The sequence below is a fragment of the Lepidothrix coronata genome, unplaced genomic scaffold (assembly GCF_001604755.1).
Source record: "Lepidothrix coronata isolate B3197 unplaced genomic scaffold, Lepidothrix_coronata-1.0 Scaffold190, whole genome shotgun sequence".
Lineage (NCBI taxonomy): Eukaryota > Metazoa > Chordata > Aves > Passeriformes > Pipridae > Lepidothrix > Lepidothrix coronata.
Window position 1 is genome coordinate 312211 of NW_016690370.1, and position 20192 is coordinate 332402.

Genomic DNA, 20192 nt, shown 5'->3' on the forward strand with positions numbered 1-20192 from the left:
AAGTGTCCCAGGCCAGGTTGGATGGGGCTTGGAGCAACCTGGGACAGTGGAAGGTGTCCCTGCCCATGGCAGGGGTGGAACTGGATGGGCTTTAAGGCCCCTTGCCACCCAAAGCTTTCTGGGATTCTGTGAGGATTCTCTGATCTATCTGAGCTGTGCACAGGAACCTCCCTAGAAAGTCTTAAGTACAGAAAAATAGTCACCCTTTCCTTACATGTGTATCAACCACTGAGCTTTTGGTTAGATGAGACCAAGATTGTCAGAAATTATCTTGGGGTTTTTTGTAGGTTTTTGCAGGAAAAGTAGATAATTACACAGCTCTATCATGCATGCTTCTGATCTGATCTCCCTGGGAATCTGTTAGGAATTAGCTGGGCAGTTGATGGCTTCCAGAGTGGCTGCTTACTGCTTATTTGTTTTATTTTTCACTGAAAACTTTACCAGTTGTTGCTATTTCCCACCAGAATCTGGAGCCTGTGCCCTTGGATGCAAACTGGGTGGCTGAATTCCTGAAAGCCAGTTCTGAGCAGGCTCCGTGCTGGGTGTTTTGAGGCTGCACTGATGGGAATTCACCCAAGGAAGAGGAAGCAGCTTTGGTTCTGTTTCTTTGGTTCTTCCTGTCTCTGTGCACGTTCTGTGCTCTGTCCCCTCGGTCTCTGTCACAGCAGAGTCCCACTGAAAGGTTACTGCAAGGTTAATGGCTACGGTGAGGTCCTTTCTGAGTCAAAAAATAACTAAAATTAAACACCAATGATACCGAGATGGTTTTGGACTGAAGGGTTTTGAGATGTGGTTCTTCTTCAAGCTTTAAAGCGAGTATCAGTCTTACAGAGCCTCGATGCTTTCCGTTGGGTTTGCATGTTTTGCAATGTGCTTTATTTTCATTACCAGAGAACATTTTTACATAGTCATTTGAATATAGTTTTCTTTATTCAGCAAGTTTTCAGCATAAGTTTTCATTTGTATTACCATTCTGCTTATTAGTTTCCTCATTTTGCCATGTTTTTCATTGAAATCTCTATTATTTAGTCTCTGTGGGTGTGGGTCTGATTCCCCAGACTTTCTACTCTCCTGGTGACTTTGGTGGGAATTCTCCCTAGAGAAAACTTGCAGAAACCATCTGTGTAATTAAATCCATCTACTCCCTCATGAAAAACTCCTGTGCCTGCTCAGTGAATATGAAAACTTCTGAAAACAGATTGAGTGAAAGAAGAAACAGCACTGGAAGGGACCACCCAAAGCACTAGAACCAAAATAAGCATCATCCCTCTCCTTTTCCTTTATCCCAGAACTTGTGTCCATATTCCCACATGGAGGAAGAGGAAAAAATGCCACAGTTATTAATGATTGCCAGAGATCTTCTATAATACCAGTTTTAAAAATTGTCAGATGTTTGGGCAAACCTTCTCCTCGGCAGCCTGTGAGGAGGGCAGGGGCTCTGCTCTCTCTGCTGTCCAGCTACAGTGATCTGGGCTAAATCTGTCCTCCCAAAGTCACGTCCCTGCTCTGGGGGTGAGGTTGTTCCCAGTGCTCTGCCTCACATCTGCTTGGCAGCTGAAGCCAAAGTTTCCCCTTTTTCTGTGGAATTCTGAGCCGTTGGCTCCACGAGGCAGTGTCAGGATGGATGACAGGAAATGAAAGTTGGGTTCTTTGGCCTTGGAGGAGGGTGCAGGGCAATCCATTGCTGAGGGAGGCCCAGGGGGAGGAAGCAGAAGGGGCTGCAGGTGATCTGGTGTGTCCTGCGTGTGCAGGGCCACGACGTCCCGCTCGGAGAGAGGGGAGGATGCCACCAACCATCCCAGCTTGGGCCAGGCTCTGCTGGGCAGGGTTGGCTGGCAGAGGGGCTGCAGGGCTTGGTGACAAGGGGAGTTTCTCAGGGAAGCCTTAAAAACAGCTGAGAAGAAGTTTTGGCCAGAAGAGAGTCACACAAACAAGGGGTTTAACAGTGACCGGGGATTTATCTCGGCAGGTTCAACACGGGACGGATGTTCTGTGGTTCATTCCCAGGGAACTGAGGGAAAACAAGGTTGGCTTTTCAGGCACAGAACTGAAACGGGGAGGGGGTGGTGAAGGATTATAAACTGCTGGTTGCCAGGGGTTTTGAGGAGCAGCTGAGCTGCTCTCACCACTTGCTGTGGTCACACAAGACCATCACTGAGCACAGCTGACCTCAGCCCACCTTCCACTGATTTCGTGGAACCAAAGCACCCAAGGACTTGATATCACAGGTGTGTTATGCAAAAATATGGTTGATTTGTTTTGGCATTGGTGGCAGGTGGAGTAGAAGGTGCTTCTATAAATAACTTCCATCATTTTTTGCAAGGGCTTAGTCAAGGCCAAGGAAATTTGAACTTTCTCTTCCAAAAAGTCTTTCTGAAGGCTGATAGTTTGGGGATGGATCTGACAGCTCCTGTATGAGGTGGGACTGGGGATCCACGGGTCTGAGGTGGAAACAAACCACAGTGTGGACAAAGGTGAATATATTTTAGAATAACTGGAGACACAAACCCCACGTTTCTGCTTTCAGATTTAACAAATCAAGTGGAGACAACTGGGCTGCAGCTGCAGAAGGTGACGGCCGAGCTGGACCACTACAAGAAGCTGTTAATGTAAGGTTCCCATCCCTGGATCCTTCCCCACTGCACAGAAAGAGGCACCAAACCACTGCTGTCCACCAAGTGCTGCTTGTCACGATGACTTGAGAAGGTTTTGACCAGCAGAGGAAATATTTTTTCCTCATGTTATGATTTCTAAGCAGTAGTGTTTTTACAAGGAAATGTAGTAACAGGACTAGGGGGAATGGCTTCCCAGTGCCAAAGGGCAGGGTTAGATGGAATATTGGAAGGAGTTCTTGGCTGGGAGGGTGGCACAGGTTGCTCAGAGAAGCTGTGGCTGCCCCTGGATCCCTGGAAGTGTCCAAGGCCTGGTTGGAGCAACCTGGACCAGTGGAAGGTGTCCCTGCCCATGGCAGGGTGGAACTGGGTGGGCTTTAATGTCCCTTCCAACCCAAACCAGTCTGGGATTCTGGGATTTTACACTGTAGGTTTGGGATAGAAGGTTTTTATTGCCATAAAACAAATCACAAAGTTTAGTATTTAATCAGTGGCTCCGATTTCTTTCTTTATCTGCCCCCCAAGTGTGAGTTTGCTGTGACTCTGCCCCACACCCCATGTCCTGCCCCGCTGGAATTTCACTGTGTCATGCCTGTGTTTTAATGAAGAATGAGCAAAACCTAAATTAATAGAGCAAAAAAAAGACTGTCATCAAAAATAGACTGTCATCCACAATAGAATGTCACCAACAATGGAATGTCATCTACAATAGAATGTCACCCACAACAGACTGTCACCAGCTCCTTGTCAGAGCCAACTGCAGCAGGTGCCTGGAAAGAGAAGCTCCCAGAGCTCCATCTCACAGTCCCAGCTCAAATATTTAGCTCAAGAGTGAGGAACTGGTTCTGCCAATGTCAAGACCAGCTGTCATCCCTCCTTTCCCATGTTTTCCTGAAATTTAAACAGGGTTCAGGCTGTTCTGCTCTGGACTTTCTGGTTTCAGTTCCTGTGTTCAGGGGTCTGACCACAACCGAGTGGCAAATATTTGGAATGCTTAGCAACAACGTATTTCAGTGATAATGTAAGGATTGAGCGTGGAAAAAAGATGTCATGGACATGGTTAAATAAACAGGGAGGGCTTTCCAAATGTAATATTAAAATTTCAATGCAATATGGGCACAATTTCATAAAATAACATATTCTATATCTGTTTAAATGTAAATATGAAGCTTAACCATGGTTATTAATTGGTGAAATGATGACATAATGACACAAAACCTGCAGTTTCCAGCCCTTTCACCTACAAGATTGCTATTTGTTCAATTTTATTAATTTTTCCCTCAAAACTTTAATCATTGTTTGCAACATTTGTGATCCTGCTCAGGCTGAGATGACAATGGAAGTGGAACTTCCAGTTATGACAAATCTCACCTGGAGCTGAAAGAACTTTCTGTTTGTGGCCTTTTGACTGAAATAGAAAATGCAAGTTGGGTAATACACCCAGAAGTGATGTCCAGGTTGTGCAGGAGCAAAGGCTCGTTTCTTTGGATAACACACTTTTTGGAATGTTTTTTAGGATGAAATCAACAGAACTTGAAGTCTGTCAAAATGAACTGAAAAAGATGAAATACGAAAACGGAATTTCTGAGTCAAGGTAAATGCTGAAATGATGTTTCATAATACCTTTTTCTGAACAGGAGAGCAAAAATGGTATGATTTTAAAGCAATTTTATACAATATTTTTTCCTATTTTTCTGTGAAGTCATCAGATTTAACTTCTTAACAAATACATATGGGGTTTTTTGTCTAATATTTAATTTTTCATTTCTGTCTGTAACCCGGAATACAGTCACTGCAGTGCTGATACTTTCTTACTTCACCTGCAGGCTCACCAAAGAGCTCAAGGAAAAGGAGGAATCCCTTCTGATTTGCCAACAAGTCTGCAAACATTTACAGGAGGAAGTGGCTGAGAAGGAGAGGAAAGAAGAAGACCTGAAAAGAAGAACTGGGCGATCAGAGAGTGAACTGGAGACACTGAAAACTCTGTTGAGCCAAACAGAGGAGGAGGTGGTGATGCTGAAACAGGAGAGGTAATGGGAACTGGGCTGAAGTGGTCCTGAAAATTCCTGACAGTTTGGAATTCATCGGATTGGTTTTTTAATTATTGAAAGAGAAACAAAACTTGAATGGTAAAAAAAAAGAAAAGAAAAGAAAAAATCCTGCAAAAAAAAAATAGGAGGGAAAAAGCCCTGCTTGGCTCTCCAGGGCTTCAGCTCGAGCTTAATCAAACCCCTGAACACCCCTCTGGGGCAGCTGTTCCAGCTGTGCCAGAGGTACAGGGAATATTCTTTACATTTATCTTTAAATACAAAACCCTCTTGGTGCCCCTTGGCATTTTGAAATGGTCACAACGAGCCCGTGGTTGTCAGGAATGAAACTGGGTATGTAGATTATGGTCAAGGTAATTAAAAAGTATGGATTTAGGTTGGTAAGTCTAAAGCAAAGGTGCTCAAAGGAGATTCCATTCCAGGGAAAATAACCCTCAGAAGCTCAGTGCTTTATTTTCCACATCTGACAAGTAATTCCAGGGAAAAAGGCAGCTTTGTTCATAGCTGAGAACCTTCAAAATCAGTCTGAACTGGTGGGAAGTTGCCCTTACACTTCACCAAGTACAAGATCATATGCAAGAGCCTGGAGTATTGGAATAGTTATGGCATTTTATGGTGTACAAGTTGCTAATAACATAAATTACAAGAATTTAAGCTCTCCAGGAGTTTTGCTTTACAAGGCATCACATAACAAACAGTAACTTAACAGCAGAAAGCACTCAGTGGTTTTAATTCCAAACACCCCACAATTTTTTAATCAATGATAGCAGTTGTTCTGAGTTCACTAAGTGCTATTTCTGGTTTGAATAGTGTAAGTTTTTCTGTGTTCTTCAAAATTTGACTTGAGAAATATTGAAGACATATTAAGATGTCGTTTGAGGTGGAAGGAAGATGAGCTGCAGCATTTTCTGTGAAACATGGAATTGATGGAGCGAGTGGTGGCACTGTGGGAATGCTGAGTGATCCCGCTGTGCCTCCAGGCAGGATTCCTGGGGGTTATTGCACGGAGTGCTGGACAAAAGGGAGAGGAATTGCACCCCTGTGGGTGGAGCTCATCCTCACATCCCGTTGTTGTGGTTTCCAGGGAGCTGATGGTGGTTTCCCACCAGACCAGGACGGAGCAGCTGCAGGAAGCGCTGAGGCAGAAGATGAGGAGTGAGGAGACCTGGAGGGAGAAGGTAACCCTGGATGGGCCCCTGGCACCTTCTGCCTCCTGCTTTATTTGGGGTATTTTCTGTTGTCACAGTGGTCACAGTGGTCACAGTGAGGCAGGGACTGATCTCCTCAAGTGCCAAGTGTCCTGAAATCGTGGAATCATGGAATGGTCTGGGTTGGAAGGGACTCAGCCAAAAATCAGTTGATTTCTGTCAGGAACACATGAGTCTTTGTTCCCCATGAACTCTGGGTTTGCTGGTTCCTCAGACCCATAAATTTACAGGAAATTTGTTTTGGGGAACTTCCTATTTCCTAAACCACCTTTAATGTATTTTGAAGTTCATAGAATCATAAAACCATGGACTGGTTTGGGTTAGAGGGACCTTAAAGCCCATCCAGTTCCACCCCCTGCCATGGGCAGGGACACTTTCCACTAGCCCACGTTTCTCCAAGGCCCATCCAACCTGGCCTTGGACACTTCCAGGGATCCAGGGGCAGCCACAGCTTGTCAACAATATCCTTTGTACAAGGAGTTTTCCTGCCAGTCTCCTCCAGTGGGATTTGGGAAGCTGTTTACCATAAACAACTGTCACTGTGTCAACTGTTCTCCTCTGCAACTTCTGCCACGAGCACCAAAAAACCCCAAACTGAACACAGGAAATTAAAAAATATATATATTTATATGTGAAGGAAAATTTAAAAGCAGAGTTGAACAATAATTCTGACTTGTCTGATTTAATCCTGACATAATTGGTGACTGTATTTTTTGCTTCAGTGGGTGATAAGTGTCTGAAAGCTTTCCTGAGTCTCTGGGAGATCTGGGGACTGGTAGCAATTAAGATCAGTTCCATCCCTTTGGAAACATCTTCACCTCCATGTCACAGGGTGTAATTTGGGAAGGAGATCACACTGGCTCCATAATCACAGAGTGTTGTTCAGCCTGACATGGGAACCAGATAAAGATTGGTGGGAGGCAGAGGGAGCAATTACAGCTTTGGGATCATTAAAATGCAGCACAGGGAAGGGCTCCAAAAATGTGCTCAGCAACCAAAAAATCAACAACGTGATAAAGGGACAATGGTTGGTTTGGGTCACTGTGCCATTGGGAGCAGCAAGTGGGCAAGATTTCTGTTTAAAATAGAGATAAACCAGGAATTGTTTTCATTTATTGTTATTATCATTAGTATAGTAATAATACTAAAATATCATTAAAATAATAACAATAAGAAGAAGAAGGAGGAGAAGGAGAAGAGGAGGAAGAAGAGTCTACTTTGAGGATCTTAAAAATATACCAATTTTAATCTAAACCTTAGTGGGGGATTTGCACCTCTTCCACCCCATAGTTGCCTCTATTTTGATTTTAAAAAATAATGAAAATATTTCCAGTTTATCTTTTCCCTCCAGAGAAAAGAGTTTAGGGAGATTTGTTATACTTTTGCTCATAATTAGTGTGTGAAATTAAGATAATTGTAATTAAGCTCATTCTGGGCTTTTCTTCTTTTAATAATTTGAAGTAATTGGGTTGGAGTTGTGTGCTTGATGTGCCTCTCAGCCTGGTGCAATTAAATCCATTAGAACCCAGCCTGCACAAATAGAACATTAACATCCTGGGGCAGGAAAAGTATTTTCCTAAATACAGCCTTCAGTGTTTCCTCCAGAACCCAGGCTCTTCTGTTCAGGAAACGATGGCTGAACTTTCAGGTTTGAGTTTCTGATGTTAATTATTTGAGATGCTTTAAGGGCTGGGATGTTTTACCCGGAATTTGGAACTCATTCACTTTGGGTTCTCCATTTTTTGAGCCTCGACTGGGCAATGACCCATTGGCACAGCACAGGTGTCTGAGAGGTTCTGGGGAGGTTCCTCTGATGCTCCTTTCCCTGGATTTCTGGTGTTTCCAAGCTTTAAAGTCCCTCCCGACCCAACCCATTCTGTGATTTTGTGGCTGTGTCATTTTGCTGCTTTTGGAACCGGTGCCGACAGAGTTTCACCTCCAGAGCAAACCCTTCCAGCAGGATCATCTGGCTCAGGACCCAGCCAAGGGTTTTGTAATTCAGTGTGTTCATAGTGATTTAGTGTGAAGTCCAGCTGCCTAAATTTAGGGATCCAGAGCCGCTGGAGACTCCTGGGCTGTGACTCTGTGAGCTCTGGAGCAGGAGCGTTCCCTGGCCGGGCTCCAGTGGGTCGGAAGTGTTTGTTCAGTGCCCAGAATCTCAGGCTGCCAAATTCCCCATCACTTCCCTTAAGGCCCTGTTGGAAAGGGAATATATTAGAAGTTGGGCTGCTCTGTGTGACTGAAACCCTCTTGTTCCCCAGCTGGAAATGGATCTGGCCAAAGGAGAGGCTCGGCAGAAAGAGGCAATTCTGAAAGTCAAGGAGGAGGCCAGGGTGGAACTGGACCTGGAGAGGCAGAAACAGCAGGAGCTGATCACAAAGTACCAGCGAGACCACGAGGAGCTGCAGAAGAAGGTGTGGAATGCTCAGGAGAAAACTCTCGTGGCAGCAGATCAGATAAAACTGTTGAAAACCGGAATGGGAAGGAATAAAACCCCCTTTATGTGTCATCCTCTGTCTAGATGATACAGTGTTTTTCCCCAGTCTTAATATAGGACCGGTATATAATTTATTTTTTTGATGGAACAGGCAAAAAATAACTATTCCAGTTCAAGTGAAATGGTGTGGAAGTTCTTTGTTGTCATATTTTCTCTTCCCATCTGTGTCCCTGGATTTCAATTTTCAATCTGACATCATCATTTTGCAAAACCTTGGGACTGTTTCAGACTATGATGAGTTCCCACAAACCCATCCACGTGGTTTTTCCCCTTCCCAAAGGGCCAGTTCCCACCTTCTGGGCTCTGCTGGAGGTGGCATCAGGTGGGGTTGGCCGTTCCCAGCTCCCCAGAGCTCCAGATTCTTGAGTTTTATGTAGAAATTCAACAATTTTACCTATAACCTTCTCAAAGGATTTGGCACAATTCTTGAGAAATCTGAGGAAAAAGGAATTTGATGAAATTACACTGTTATTTAAAAGTTATGACATTGCATGGTGCTTTAGAGATGGAAAGAACACTTTGCCTTTGTTCACCTGACAAATATTTGGTTGTGATTTTAAGACCCTGAAGAAACACTGACTTGAAATTTTCCCATTTTTACCTCGATTTCTCTATTTGGTCTTGAACATACTAATTAATCTCTCTGTTCTGAGTGTTGATTAATTACAGCTCTCTGACACCCTCTGAGGGCATTCTGTAAATTCAGTGCTTTGAATTTGTCTCTGAGGACATGTGTGTTTGAATTTGTTGTTTTTTTTTCTCAAGTCAACATTTGTCTGATATTAATTCTCTCTGTACAAAAATACTGACTGTAGATGAATGCACTTTTTGTCTGATCTCGTGCAGATACCAGGTTTAATATCCAGTGCCACCAAGAGCTTAAGGATGGAGACAGAAATCCTTGAGAAGAAGCTCCAGGATGCCCAGATGAAACTTGCAGAGAAAGATGGAGACAAGGAGAAAGAAATTCAGAGCCTTAAAAGACTGATCAGTGAACTTGAATTTCAGCTGACGATGGAAAAGAACAACAACGAATCATTTCTGGATAAACTGAGGAAAGAAATGAAGCACAAGTCAGATGAACTGGAAAAATTAACCCAGGAGAGGACACAGCTGATTCACAGCTTGAGTCAAGTCCAGGAGGAGGTAGGAACATGACCCAGGAAATGCCTGGCTATTTTTACTTGGAGACATGTGATTTCTAACATCATTCAAAGTATCTGTTTTTCAGACCAGAAAACCCCTTGAAATGCAAAGATTGCTAAACCAAGACCATGATAATTTCATAAATACAGTAGATTACTAAATACAGGAAGTTTTAATTCAGCAAACACTTAAACTGGGGGTTTATTGTGTTTTATTGAACAATATTTATATTTTTCAAGTCCTGCAGGATATTTCTTTCTCAGCCTGTAGCCTCAGTTATGCTACACAAACATGAGTGAACAACAAAGAATTCCCCATGTTTTTGGAGTGGAAGTCATGGACATTTCTCACTTCCCACTCTTTGAACTGTGTCCCAGCTCCCCCCAGCCCAGCCACAGTTCCCTGACACAGGAATGCATGGAAATGACTCCACTGCAAAGAGGAGCTGGAGTGATGGATATTCTGACCTCAAGCATTTGCTGAATGCTTGGAATAGAATGGGAAGGGAGGAGAGAGCTGGGCTGCTCCATGAGAAATGTGCAGTCAGGGACTGCAGATAAGATTAGGCTGGAATGTCCGAAGCAATTCAGTGGCAGAAAAAAATTGGGAAACAGTGAAAATTAAACTCTTCAAAATGAATTAGGGCCGGGGTTGGTATTTATGTCTTCCTTGGCAAAGGTTCAGGAACAGTGTGGGTGAATTGGAGGGATGTTGGCAGTGGGTCTGTCAGTCCTGCCCTGACCTGGGATGGGGACGTGGATCAGGGGTGGCCTTGGCAGAGTGGTTGGACTCGATGGCCTTTCCATGATTCCACACAGCTCGTGCCCTTCCATAAGGAGGGTTATGTAGGAAAGGGTCAGAGGGAGGTGGTGCAGTGGCACTGAACCTTCCCAGGAGCAGCATTCCCAGCTCCCAGCCGGGCAGCAGAGCCGGGATGGCTCCCGAGCACTTCCCTCAGATGGAGCGGCCGGGCTGGAAGCGCTGCCGTGTCCCGGGAGTGCCCCGGGAGGGCAGGAGGGGAGCGGGGCGTGTTCCACATCCCCCGAGCCGGTGCCAAGCGTGTGTTTGTGTTGCAGAATTCCCTGCTCCAGGAGACGGTGCGCCGGGAGTGCGAGGAGCGCTGCGGGCTCACGGCCGCGCTCAGCAGGGCCCGCGAGCAGGTGCTGGAGCTGCGGAGGCTCAGCGGGACCTTCCCGGGGCCGCCCTGGCCCCGCTCCCGGGCCGGCCCCGCTGCCGGCAGGGAACTGCGGCTCTCCGGAGCCCTGGGAATGCCCAGAGCCGCCAAGGGAGCCGCTGCCGGCCGGCACAGCCCGGGATCGGCGGGGCCCAGCCCCCCCCACGCCCCCCGGGGAAGGGCGGCCTCGCTCCCCGAGCCCAGGAGCAGGAGCATTCCCGGGATAACCCGCCGGCCCAGCCAGCTATGACACCTCCACAGCCTGGGAAACGACCCAGGCCTTCAAAGGACCCTTGGCTTATGGACACCGGGGGCAAATCCTTGCCAGTGCAATCCATCCATTTCTACAACCTGAAATTCAGTTAAATTTTTATTTATTTTTGTTGCAATAACGTTGGTTTGTCCGTGGGTTTATTAATCGTGTAATGAAATGCTGTTTACCTTCCAAGAGGAGAAAAGTAACAGAAGAGTCTCTCCAAGAGGGGCACATCTTCAGAGGAGGAATTAAAACCATGGAATTCCAGAAGGTTTGGGTTGGAAGGGACCTTAAAGCTCATCCAGTTCCAACCCCCTGCCAAAGGGCAGGGAATGATGGCCAATCCTCATAGAATCCGAGTTGGAGGGGGTTGGAGCAGCCTGGGCTAGTGGAAGGTGTCCCTGCCCATGGCAGGGGGTGGAATGAGATGAGCTCTAAGCTCCTTCCAGCCCAAGCCAGTCTGTGATTCCATGATTTAAAATCCAGGCTCTCATCCACCAGCTCCCTGTTTCTGTCCCGTGACAGCAGCTGTAGTAAAGTCTGTGTGTCCAGAGAGGATCAGCACGGAAAGTGAGGAGAGAGACACAGGACAACGTTTGGAACATGAGGGAAGGTCTGAACCCTGGATCCAAACCAAGTGGAGAACAAATATTTCCTTTCTCCCCCTCCCTCCCAGGAAGCCAGAGCTCCTGCTGCTCAGCAATGAGCAAAATACGGAAATGTCAGGAAAGCTCTTGGACTGGCCTGTAAAACCAGCCCCATGAATGTCTCCATGTCAGGGAGAGGTTACAGGCTGGTTTTGTCCCGGGGTTAAAGGCAGCAGCACAAAGTGCCCTGAGCATGTGGACACCTCATCACAGCACTGGATTTTTAGGAAATCGAGCTTCCTGCAGGGAATATTTCTCGCAGGAGTGGTGTCAGAGACCTTGCACTCCAGGACTCCTGGCATGAGGGAGCACTAAACAAATCTCCAGGCTTGGAACAGATCTGCCCCCGGGGCCATGGCAGCATTCCAGCCCTTCCCTTGGAGAAAACATCCCATGGCACCAGGGTGCCGTGTCCTTCCCTGATGGACAGGCTTCTCTTTGCCCATGTCAGAGCTGGTGCTGTTGCCTGATGTGGAACAGCAGTTCCTCCAGCCCTAAACCTTTCCCTGAAGGGTTAATCCCACCGTGCCAGGCCTGGTTCCTCTGGGCAGGGTCGGTGGTGCTGGTCTGGGGCTCTGTGTGGCACCAAACCTCACCCGTGGCTTGGCCAAACCTCTCTTGGGGCCAAACCCATCCCTATTAGAGCTCCCAGGAGGGTGGAGTCAGATGGGATCAGTCTCTTCTCCCAGATAACAAGTGCCAGGACAAGAGGGAGCAGTGGGATTTCAAGCAGTCAGTCAGGGCCTCATGGGGGACAGTTTTCCACTGAAAGTTGCCCAGAATTTAATGTTCTCCACAGAAAGAGTCCAGCCCATGGCTGGTCCTGCTGCTCCTTCAATAGGAAATTAGATTATCACTTACCATAGATGTGCTTCCCATGTGTGTCCAGCTTTCATTCCCACTGGGAAATCACAAACCAAAGTGCTGATGTGCCTCGTGGATTAAAGATGACGAAGAGCCCTTGCTCTGAGGTGTTGTAGGATCTGGGATCCAGCCTGTGCCTTGCAGGTGGAGTTTTTCCACAAAAGAAGAAATTAGACTGCAGGAAAAAAGCATTTTAATTTTTCTCAGCAGCATTGAAAGTGCATGAAATAGAAACTGGAGCCAGTTGATGCCACATATCATTAAAATATATTAACCAAAATAAAAGACAGACTGACTTCCTTTGCACTGTGTGTTTCTAATACCGAAAAAAAGAGCAGAAGAATGAAATTGGGGAAATTTCTGAGATACCCTCCCTTTAATTTTATTTTTTTTTAAATGGGGGCTTATTTACATCATGGAAATTGGATGTTGGATTTCATCTTTGCTGGTTACAGGTGGTTCAGTGTGTCCTGCTGGAGGAAGAATAAACTCTAAAAGCAGTTGTAACAGGGAGAAAACTATAAATTAATAGGCTGAGCACTAATGTGGGGCTTTCATCCTCCCAGCAGAGCACAAATGAATTGGGATGGGATAATGAAAAGGGCCCTGCCAGAGATTACTGTTGAAGAGATTTTGACACCAGAAATAAAATTTGTGTGGTGGAAAAAGGAGCATCTGGCATTGCCCTGTGAGCTGCTCCCAGCTCACGATAAGCCCTGAGCACATTTTTATATCTTCTAAAAATCAGTTGATTTCCAACTGTCAAAACAATGAGTCCTTTTTGCCTCTAAAACCTGGGCTTGCTGCTTCCTCAAACCCAGAAATCTACAGGGAATGGTTTCTTTTGGGGATCCTCCTATTCCCAAAACACATTTAATGTATTTTGAAATTCACAGAATTGCAGTCACAGACTGGTTTGGGTGGGAGGGACCTTAAAGCTCATCTCATTCCACAGGCAGGGACACCTTCCCCTATCCAGGCTGGTCCAAGCCCTGTCCAACCTGGCCTTGGACACTCCCAGGGATGGGGCAGCCACAGCTTCCCTGGGCAACCTGTGCCAGGGCCTCCCCACCCTCACAGCCAGGAATTCCTTCCCAATATCCCACCTGACCCTCCCCTCTGGCAGTGGGAAGCCATTCCCTGTGTCCTGTCCCTCCAGGCCCCGTAACCTGTGCACTGCTCTCCCTTTACTCCCCTTTTCCCATGCCCATGGATGAGCAGCTCTTCCTTGGCAGCAGAAGGTGGGGTGAGGCTCCCCTGGGCTGTGTTTGGGTTCCAGCCACTCTTCCCCATCCAGGGATGGAGCTGCAGGGGGAGATGTCTGAGGAACCTCCCCGGGAACCGGCGCTGACCCCGCTCCTGGACGTGTTCCCGTGACTCACTGGCTTTTATGGGAATCCATCCCAGCCTCGTCCCTCCATCCCTCCAGCTGCTTCCTGAGCACGGGCAGCGCCGCACGAGCCGCAGTGTTTGTTTGGAGTTACCAGGAGCGAGGGGTCACTTCAATCACCGGCAAGTTCCCAACAAAGAACCACGTGTGCCTTTGGGGGAAAAGGACCCAGAAAAGGCTCCTCGGGAACAGCTGAGACTGCCCAGGAAGGGCCAGACAGGGGCAACCAAGTAGCAGCTTTGCCTCAGAGGTTGTTGCCAACTTCCTTCTGTTTGCTGATGTCTTTTTTGGGGGTTGTTTTTGTAGATTCCTTCTAAATATAACACCAGCACCTCCCTGGAGGGGGTTGGAAGCTGTAACTGGAGCTGAACGAGGCATTAATTCATCTGCTCCAAGCTGCACTGGGGGAGAACTTGGATTTCTGATCCCTGGATAAAAGTTGGTTCTCAAGACCAGGATTTTCTATGAATTAATATTCAGAGATATTCATAGAAATCCTTTTCTCTGGCTCCTTTTAGGCAAGGATGTTACAAACCTGCTGGAGTCATCTCCAGGGAAAGAGTCCATGAGGAGGAGTCACAGGTGTGCCCAACCCAGGGAAAACGATTCCTGGACCTTAAACCCTGAGATCACCATAACCCTGAGAGCGTGAGCAGGACACAGGGTGCCCAGAGAAGCTGTGGCTGCCCCATCCCTGGAAGTGTCCAAGGCCAGGTTGGACAGGGCTTGGAGCAACCTGGGCTAGTGGAAGGTGTCCCTGCCCATGGCAGGGGTGGAACGGGATGGTCTTTAACTCTTCCAACACAAACCAGTCTGGGATTCAAGGATTCTATGGCACAGGACAGGGGTTGGCACCTCTCACCCAAAGCCCAGGGTCTGGTCTGGGGATTTTGTTTAAAGTGACACATCTTGGTCTTGTAATCAGCAAACCCCTGGGTTTTATCCTGTGCCCAGTGCTGCTCCCAGGGGAGGCACAGCACCCATGGCAGGGTTCAATTGGAGGCACCTGGATGTGCTTTGGGGGGCTGTTATCCCACGAACCCCCCAGCACAGCTTCTTAAAATCTCTTACCTGGGGCGTTGAAAGGTTGGCTGGGGACACCTTCCCATCGAGCTGGCCTGTCCCAAGGTCGCTGTCACCAGCTCTCGTCCTTGGCTGCTGAGGGGAAGGGTGTCAGTGCTGCCTTTGTGTTCCCAGGCTGTTATCCCCGTGTTGGCTTCGCTGTTGCCAAGGGAACCCACGAGGAGTCCTAAAACAAAAACAGCCGCGAGCCATCCCATTAACACGGGCAGACAGATCTCCCCAAACCAGAACCAGATGTCACAGATAACATCTCTGTTTGTTGCTTGCGGTTTCCTTGATGGCAAACGACTACTGTGCTCTCATCCTGCGTGTCCTGCTCGTCCAGAACATCGTGTGGATACAAACACTGTGCGCTGGGAATGCTGGCCCGGGGCCCCCCGGCAGAGAAACACCGCGGGGGGAGCAGGAGGGAGGGCGGGAGGATGTTGTCGGTGCAGAGAGGGTTGATTTATTCCCGCCAAAGGAGCGGCAGCGACAGCCCCAGCCCTCCCCCTCCACGGTGTGTCACCAGAGCAGGTGTCTCCTCAGCATGGGGGGAATTCTGAGCCAGCTCCAGCTGACTCGAGATGCTGAGGGTGTTTGTTTTTCAGAGAAGTCGTGGCATAGAAAAGCCTTTAGATTCTGAACAAAGCCTCGGCTTCGCAGCCCCAAATCACTCCAACCTGGGAGCTCAGGCACCCGGGTGCCAGCTCCTGGTTACCCCACACCGGGTCCCAGGCAGGAAGGTATTTTGGGAAGATGCACCAGTCACTGAACGGGTGTGTTTGAACCGGTGAGAGCCCTGCGGTGGATTCACGTGGTTTAAGATCCTTTTGCCGTTGATTTCCCCTCTTGCCTCCTTTCTCAGCACAGGGCACACACCAGGAGCTGCCCAGGACCTGCAACTGCCTCAGTGGGATCAAAAGCCCTGCTCCACTCACCTGGACTTCACTGGGGCACAGAAACCCTTCCCCAGCAGGACTGGTAAGGCCCCAGGAGACTCAATTATTATCCTTCCCACGGCTGTTTCCTCTCGGCTATCAGAGCTCTGGGGGAACAGCAGGACCAGGCCAACAGCTCTGATCAATCCCTGTTGTATTTCCTGGGGCTCTCTCTGCAGCAGCTGCTGGGAAATGATTTCCTTGACAGAAATCACGGCCCTTGGGAGCTGTTCCACGGTGCTGGTGGAGGGAGGAGGGGCAGGTCCTGTCCCCACACCTTCCACAGACCAGGTTGCTCCAAGCCCAGTCCAACCTGGCCTTGGACACTTCCTGGGATGGGGCAGCCACAGCTTCCCTGGGAAACTTGTGCCAGGCCCTCGGGGAGCTCAGCTGTGCTGAGTGACCCCACTGTAACCCTCCTTGCAGGGTAATTCAGGTTGAACCCCCCAGCTGGCACAGCCCAGCACAGGGAGTGTTACACCGGCTGTCACTGGTCAGCACCGGGGGATCTCACATGGCTGGGGGGTGACATCACCCCTCGAGGCTTCCCATCCATCCCCACAGCTGGAATTCGGGTGTCAGCTGAGTGTCTGACCCCCTGCATGGGGCTGCCCCGGGGCAGGACCCTGTCCCCTCCCTGCCAGCTCTCCTGGGGGTTGCTGTGCTGGGTTCCGGCAAAGCCCGGGAATCCTCAGCAGGGAATGCTCAGCTGGGAATGCTCAGCTGGGCTCTGCAACACTTCCACCTACAGAACGAACCCTGAATGGCAGCGGGAGCAGCGGCAGCATTCCCGGGAGTGAGGGGTGCCCAGCATTCCCAGGAGTGAGAGGTCCACAGCATTCCCAGGAGTGAGGGGTGCACAGCATCCCTGGGATCCCCAGCGGTGTTGGGACTGCTTGAGGTGGGTCCATGAGCCCCTTGTCCTCTCCAGCAAACCCATGACAAGGGATTTTCTACCCTAAGACAAAAATGGTAACTTTTGTCAATTTTCCCCCTCTACTGCAATATAAGGACTTTTTTTCAGGCCAGCTTTGCTAATTTTAACTTGTTTTGTTTTGAGCTGCCCCGCTGGGCTGTGCCCAGGCAGGAGGTGGGGATGGAGAGCTGTTGCCTTTGCTGGAGTGTTTTCCCCTCTGATTGCCAGAGCTCTGCTGTGCCACAGCCATAGGTTTGTTTCCTTTCCCAAAGAGCTTGGAAGCAACAACCTTGTGCTTTGGAGCAGGGAGCACTGGGGAGCATGGACAGGAGAGCCACAAGCTTGGCTGTTTGTGGATGGCCTGATGGGAAATGATGGATTTCATGAACATTCCCTGGCAGGAGCAGCAACCAGGGGAAGATTTCCTGGAAAAGGGACCCTTATCAGCGTGTGCTGTTGCTGCTGTCACTCACCTGTGGGGTTTGGGGGTGGCCAAAGCCCTGACAGGGACCTCTTGGGCCAATTCCCATCAGGAATGTCCTTATGTTGTTCTTTTTTCTCCTTCCCAAACCATCCAAAGCTCCTGGTCCAGGTTCATCCTTCCAAGGTTTGTGATAAAGCTGAAAGGGAAGTACAGAACAGTCTGAATGTAAATCCCTTTAAACATTTGCAGCACTTTGTTGACAATTAGTCAAAACATTATAACAAACCTTTTTCCCTGAGGAAAAGCAACTCTGAGGGTGAGACCAACCCCCCCAGCCCCTGTGCCCCCAGAGAACTGCTCAGCTGGGACAGACATGTCCCCCTGTCCCTGTGGGTCCCAGGTTGCCAGAGCTCAGTGGCAGCACCTGATTCCCATCAGTCTGTCAGGCAGTGCAGGAATACTCTGGTTTTCCCAGGGAACTGTCCCCGTGGCACCACAGTGGGTGCCACACTCGGTGCCACACAGGTGTCCCCACCGTGTCCCCCCTGCCAAGCCCCTCTCACCATCCTGCTCCCCTTTCCCTCAGGATTGCAGCTCCCACGGGCAGCCCGAGGCTCGCAGTCAGGTGCTGTTGGAGCTGGTTTTCCTGGATCCATCCCAGCCAGGGGACTGTGCCTCAGGGTGAGACACAGCTCCCATTCCTGCCTCCCCCAGCTGCCATTCCCAGGAGGGCTCCACTCTGCCAGTGCTCAGCCAACATTTGCGCGTGTCCATCTGGGCTTGAGGTTCAGCCTGAGCCACCTCTGCGTGCTGTGACAGCCCAGGAGACACCATCCATGAAAATCCTGGGGAAGATGGACAGGAAGGACCAAAATCTTAATTCCTGGTGTTTCACCTGCACACTCCACTGCTGCACTGGGCAGGACAAAGCCCCTGCAGGTGACAATCAGGGCAGTGAGACACCAAAGGTCAGTGCTGGGCACTCGAAGCTCTGTCTCACTTCTCAAACACATCCATCAGTGTTTATTCCCCCTGCCTGGGTCTGCAGGGAAGCAGAGCTGGGGGCTCCAGGCAGGAGCTGTGCTGAGGCCCTCCTGCTGCTTGGAGGCTTTTGGATGTCAGAGGTGTTTGTGCTGCTGGAGGTTCCCCTTAGTGACCCAAGAACATGGAAGACACCAAGGAATTTAAAAATAACAAATCTTAAAGAAAAATCCCTGTCAGCTACTGAGAGAGGTGAGTGCAGCCCTGAGGGACGCTGGGGGTCAGTGTGATTGAAGCCAACCAGCCCTCTCAGGGGATTCATTTTAGTGATGTAGAGCTCAGGGAACACACATGGCCCTTCAAAGGCTCGGCAGAGACAGCGACTGTCACAGTGAGATTTCTGGCTCTCGTGTCCAGCAGAGCCTTGACAAGTCCTCCAGGAACAGGGGCATTATGGGGCTGCAGCCACTCAGGACCATCACCCTGCCAGAGTTCTCCCCCCACAGAGCCCACAAGCAAGGGGCCCAGGCAGTGACTCTCAGCTCACCCACAGTGGGCTCCTCCTCCTGACAGCTCTGACCTGGAACTCCTGGCATTGGGAAAGTCCTGCTGCTTTTACCTCAGCAACCACCAACCCCAGAGCCCACGGCTGGCAGAGCTCTTGGGTGGCTGAGGCCACCATCCATCACTTCATCCACCACTGGCTGGAGAGTTTTTCCCCATGGAGAGAACAGCAAACCTCTCATTGCCTGTCAGTGAGCAGATGGTGTGTGGCTGTTCATCTCCAGCCGTTGAACTCCACGTTGCAGCTCCATCTCTGCCCAGCACTGGAAGCACAGAGGGTTGTTAGTGCTCACACACACAGAGCTGAGCCCCCAGTGTCACCCCCACACCCAAATCCCCAGTCCAAGGGAGCTCCAGGCAATCCTGCTGCTCCTGCGGCCCTGGGATTCCACTGTTGCCCTCGACTATCCGAGCACTGGGATCTGGGGGAAAAGCTACTCTTGTTGCCATGGTAACAAATGTATTTTCCTGAAAGCAACACACACAAAACACAGTTATTACAGATTAAAAAACCATGGTGGTAACCAAGAAACAGAGAAGACATTTTCTCTTCTCCCTTTCAAAAATACATGTTCACTTTTGCATTTCCAGGGTGCAGCTGCAGCCGGGGCCCAGCAGGACACGGGGCAGGAAAGCTCCAGCTCAGGAAGGTTCTGCTCAGCCGGTTTCCCTCTCCTATTTGAGGCCTGCAGGGTGTGGGCACCCAGACTGGCACTGCTCCCACAGTCCCAGGGGCCAGACCTGCCCCCACCTGGGCTCTGCAGCTCGACATTCCAGCCAGGTCACCCTCGGCAGGGAAGTGGAGAGGCATTTAGGGAGGGAAAAGGTCTTTCCATGCTGGACTCTGGGTCAGCAAGGACAGCAAACTCCTCACCACTGTGGGTTTCAGGTCTTGGTACCACCTGAGCAGCAGCTGTAGGAATCAGACCCAGCTCCTCCTCACCCCCCTTTCCCTCTCTCCTTTCCCTGGCACTGGAGCTGTCCCACCCCAGGACACAGCTCCAGCAGCTGGACACAGTGAGGAGCTCCCAGCAGCTCCTGCTTTCAGTGCAGCACAGGGAATGTGTCTGAGCTTCCCAAGCTGTGTCAGCATGACCCTTGCAGGGGTGGCCCTGCTCAGCTGAAAGCTGTGTCAGCACTTCACCTGCAAGAGGATCCCTCCTTCCCCTGCCAGCATCCTGCCACTGCAATGAAAGATGGGAAATAAAACCCCAAACCTGATCCCTCCAAGCCTTTGGAACAGCTGACGCAGCTCCTGCCCTCTGCCCCACAGAGCTGAGAAGGACAGGGACACCCCAAACTCCCAGGGCAGCTGACAGAGCAGGACACCCATCCCTGGTTCATCCCACTGAACTTCAGAGAGGTCCATAGTCATTTATTCCAACTGCTGCCTGGCCTCCCTGGGAAGGACAAACATCTAAAGCTTTCCCAGTTTACTCACCATGTCCCACTCAGGCACAGA

At 49.4% G+C, this 20192-nt stretch overlaps 1 protein-coding gene and 1 long non-coding RNA gene across 4 annotated transcripts in view; one reads left to right on the forward strand and one right to left on the reverse strand.

Annotated features, from left to right (window-relative positions):
* LEKR1 (leucine, glutamate and lysine rich 1) overlaps window positions 1-10423 on the forward strand; it is a 32507-nt gene extending 22084 nt beyond the window's left edge. Inside the window, exons 6-11 of the mRNA XM_017831361.1 lie at window positions 2528-2609; window positions 4129-4206; window positions 4439-4642; window positions 5745-5838; window positions 8130-8282; window positions 9212-10423. Coding sequence (XP_017686850.1) covers window positions 2528-2609; window positions 4129-4206; window positions 4439-4642; window positions 5745-5838; window positions 8130-8282; window positions 9212-9523 — 923 coding nt within the window. The 3' untranslated portion in view covers window positions 9524-10423. The remainder of the gene's footprint in view (window positions 1-2527; window positions 2610-4128; window positions 4207-4438; window positions 4643-5744; window positions 5839-8129; window positions 8283-9211) is intronic.
* Window positions 10424-11042: 619 nt separating this feature from the next.
* LOC108505442 lies at window positions 11043-19580 on the reverse strand. 3 transcript variants are annotated; one of them, XR_001877509.1, is made up of 6 exons: window positions 17749-19580; window positions 17235-17381; window positions 14914-15091; window positions 13835-13993; window positions 12450-12589; window positions 11043-11481 (listed from the first exon to the last, which is right to left on the reverse strand). It is a non-coding gene; the product is annotated as an uncharacterized LOC108505442 (long non-coding RNA). The 3 variants fall into 3 exon arrangements; XR_001877508.1 differs by lacking the exon at window positions 13835-13993 and having other exon boundaries at window positions 12450-12627; window positions 17749-19578; XR_001877510.1 differs by lacking the exon at window positions 13835-13993 and having other exon boundaries at window positions 17749-19577.
* Window positions 19581-20192: the final 612 nt, after the last annotated feature.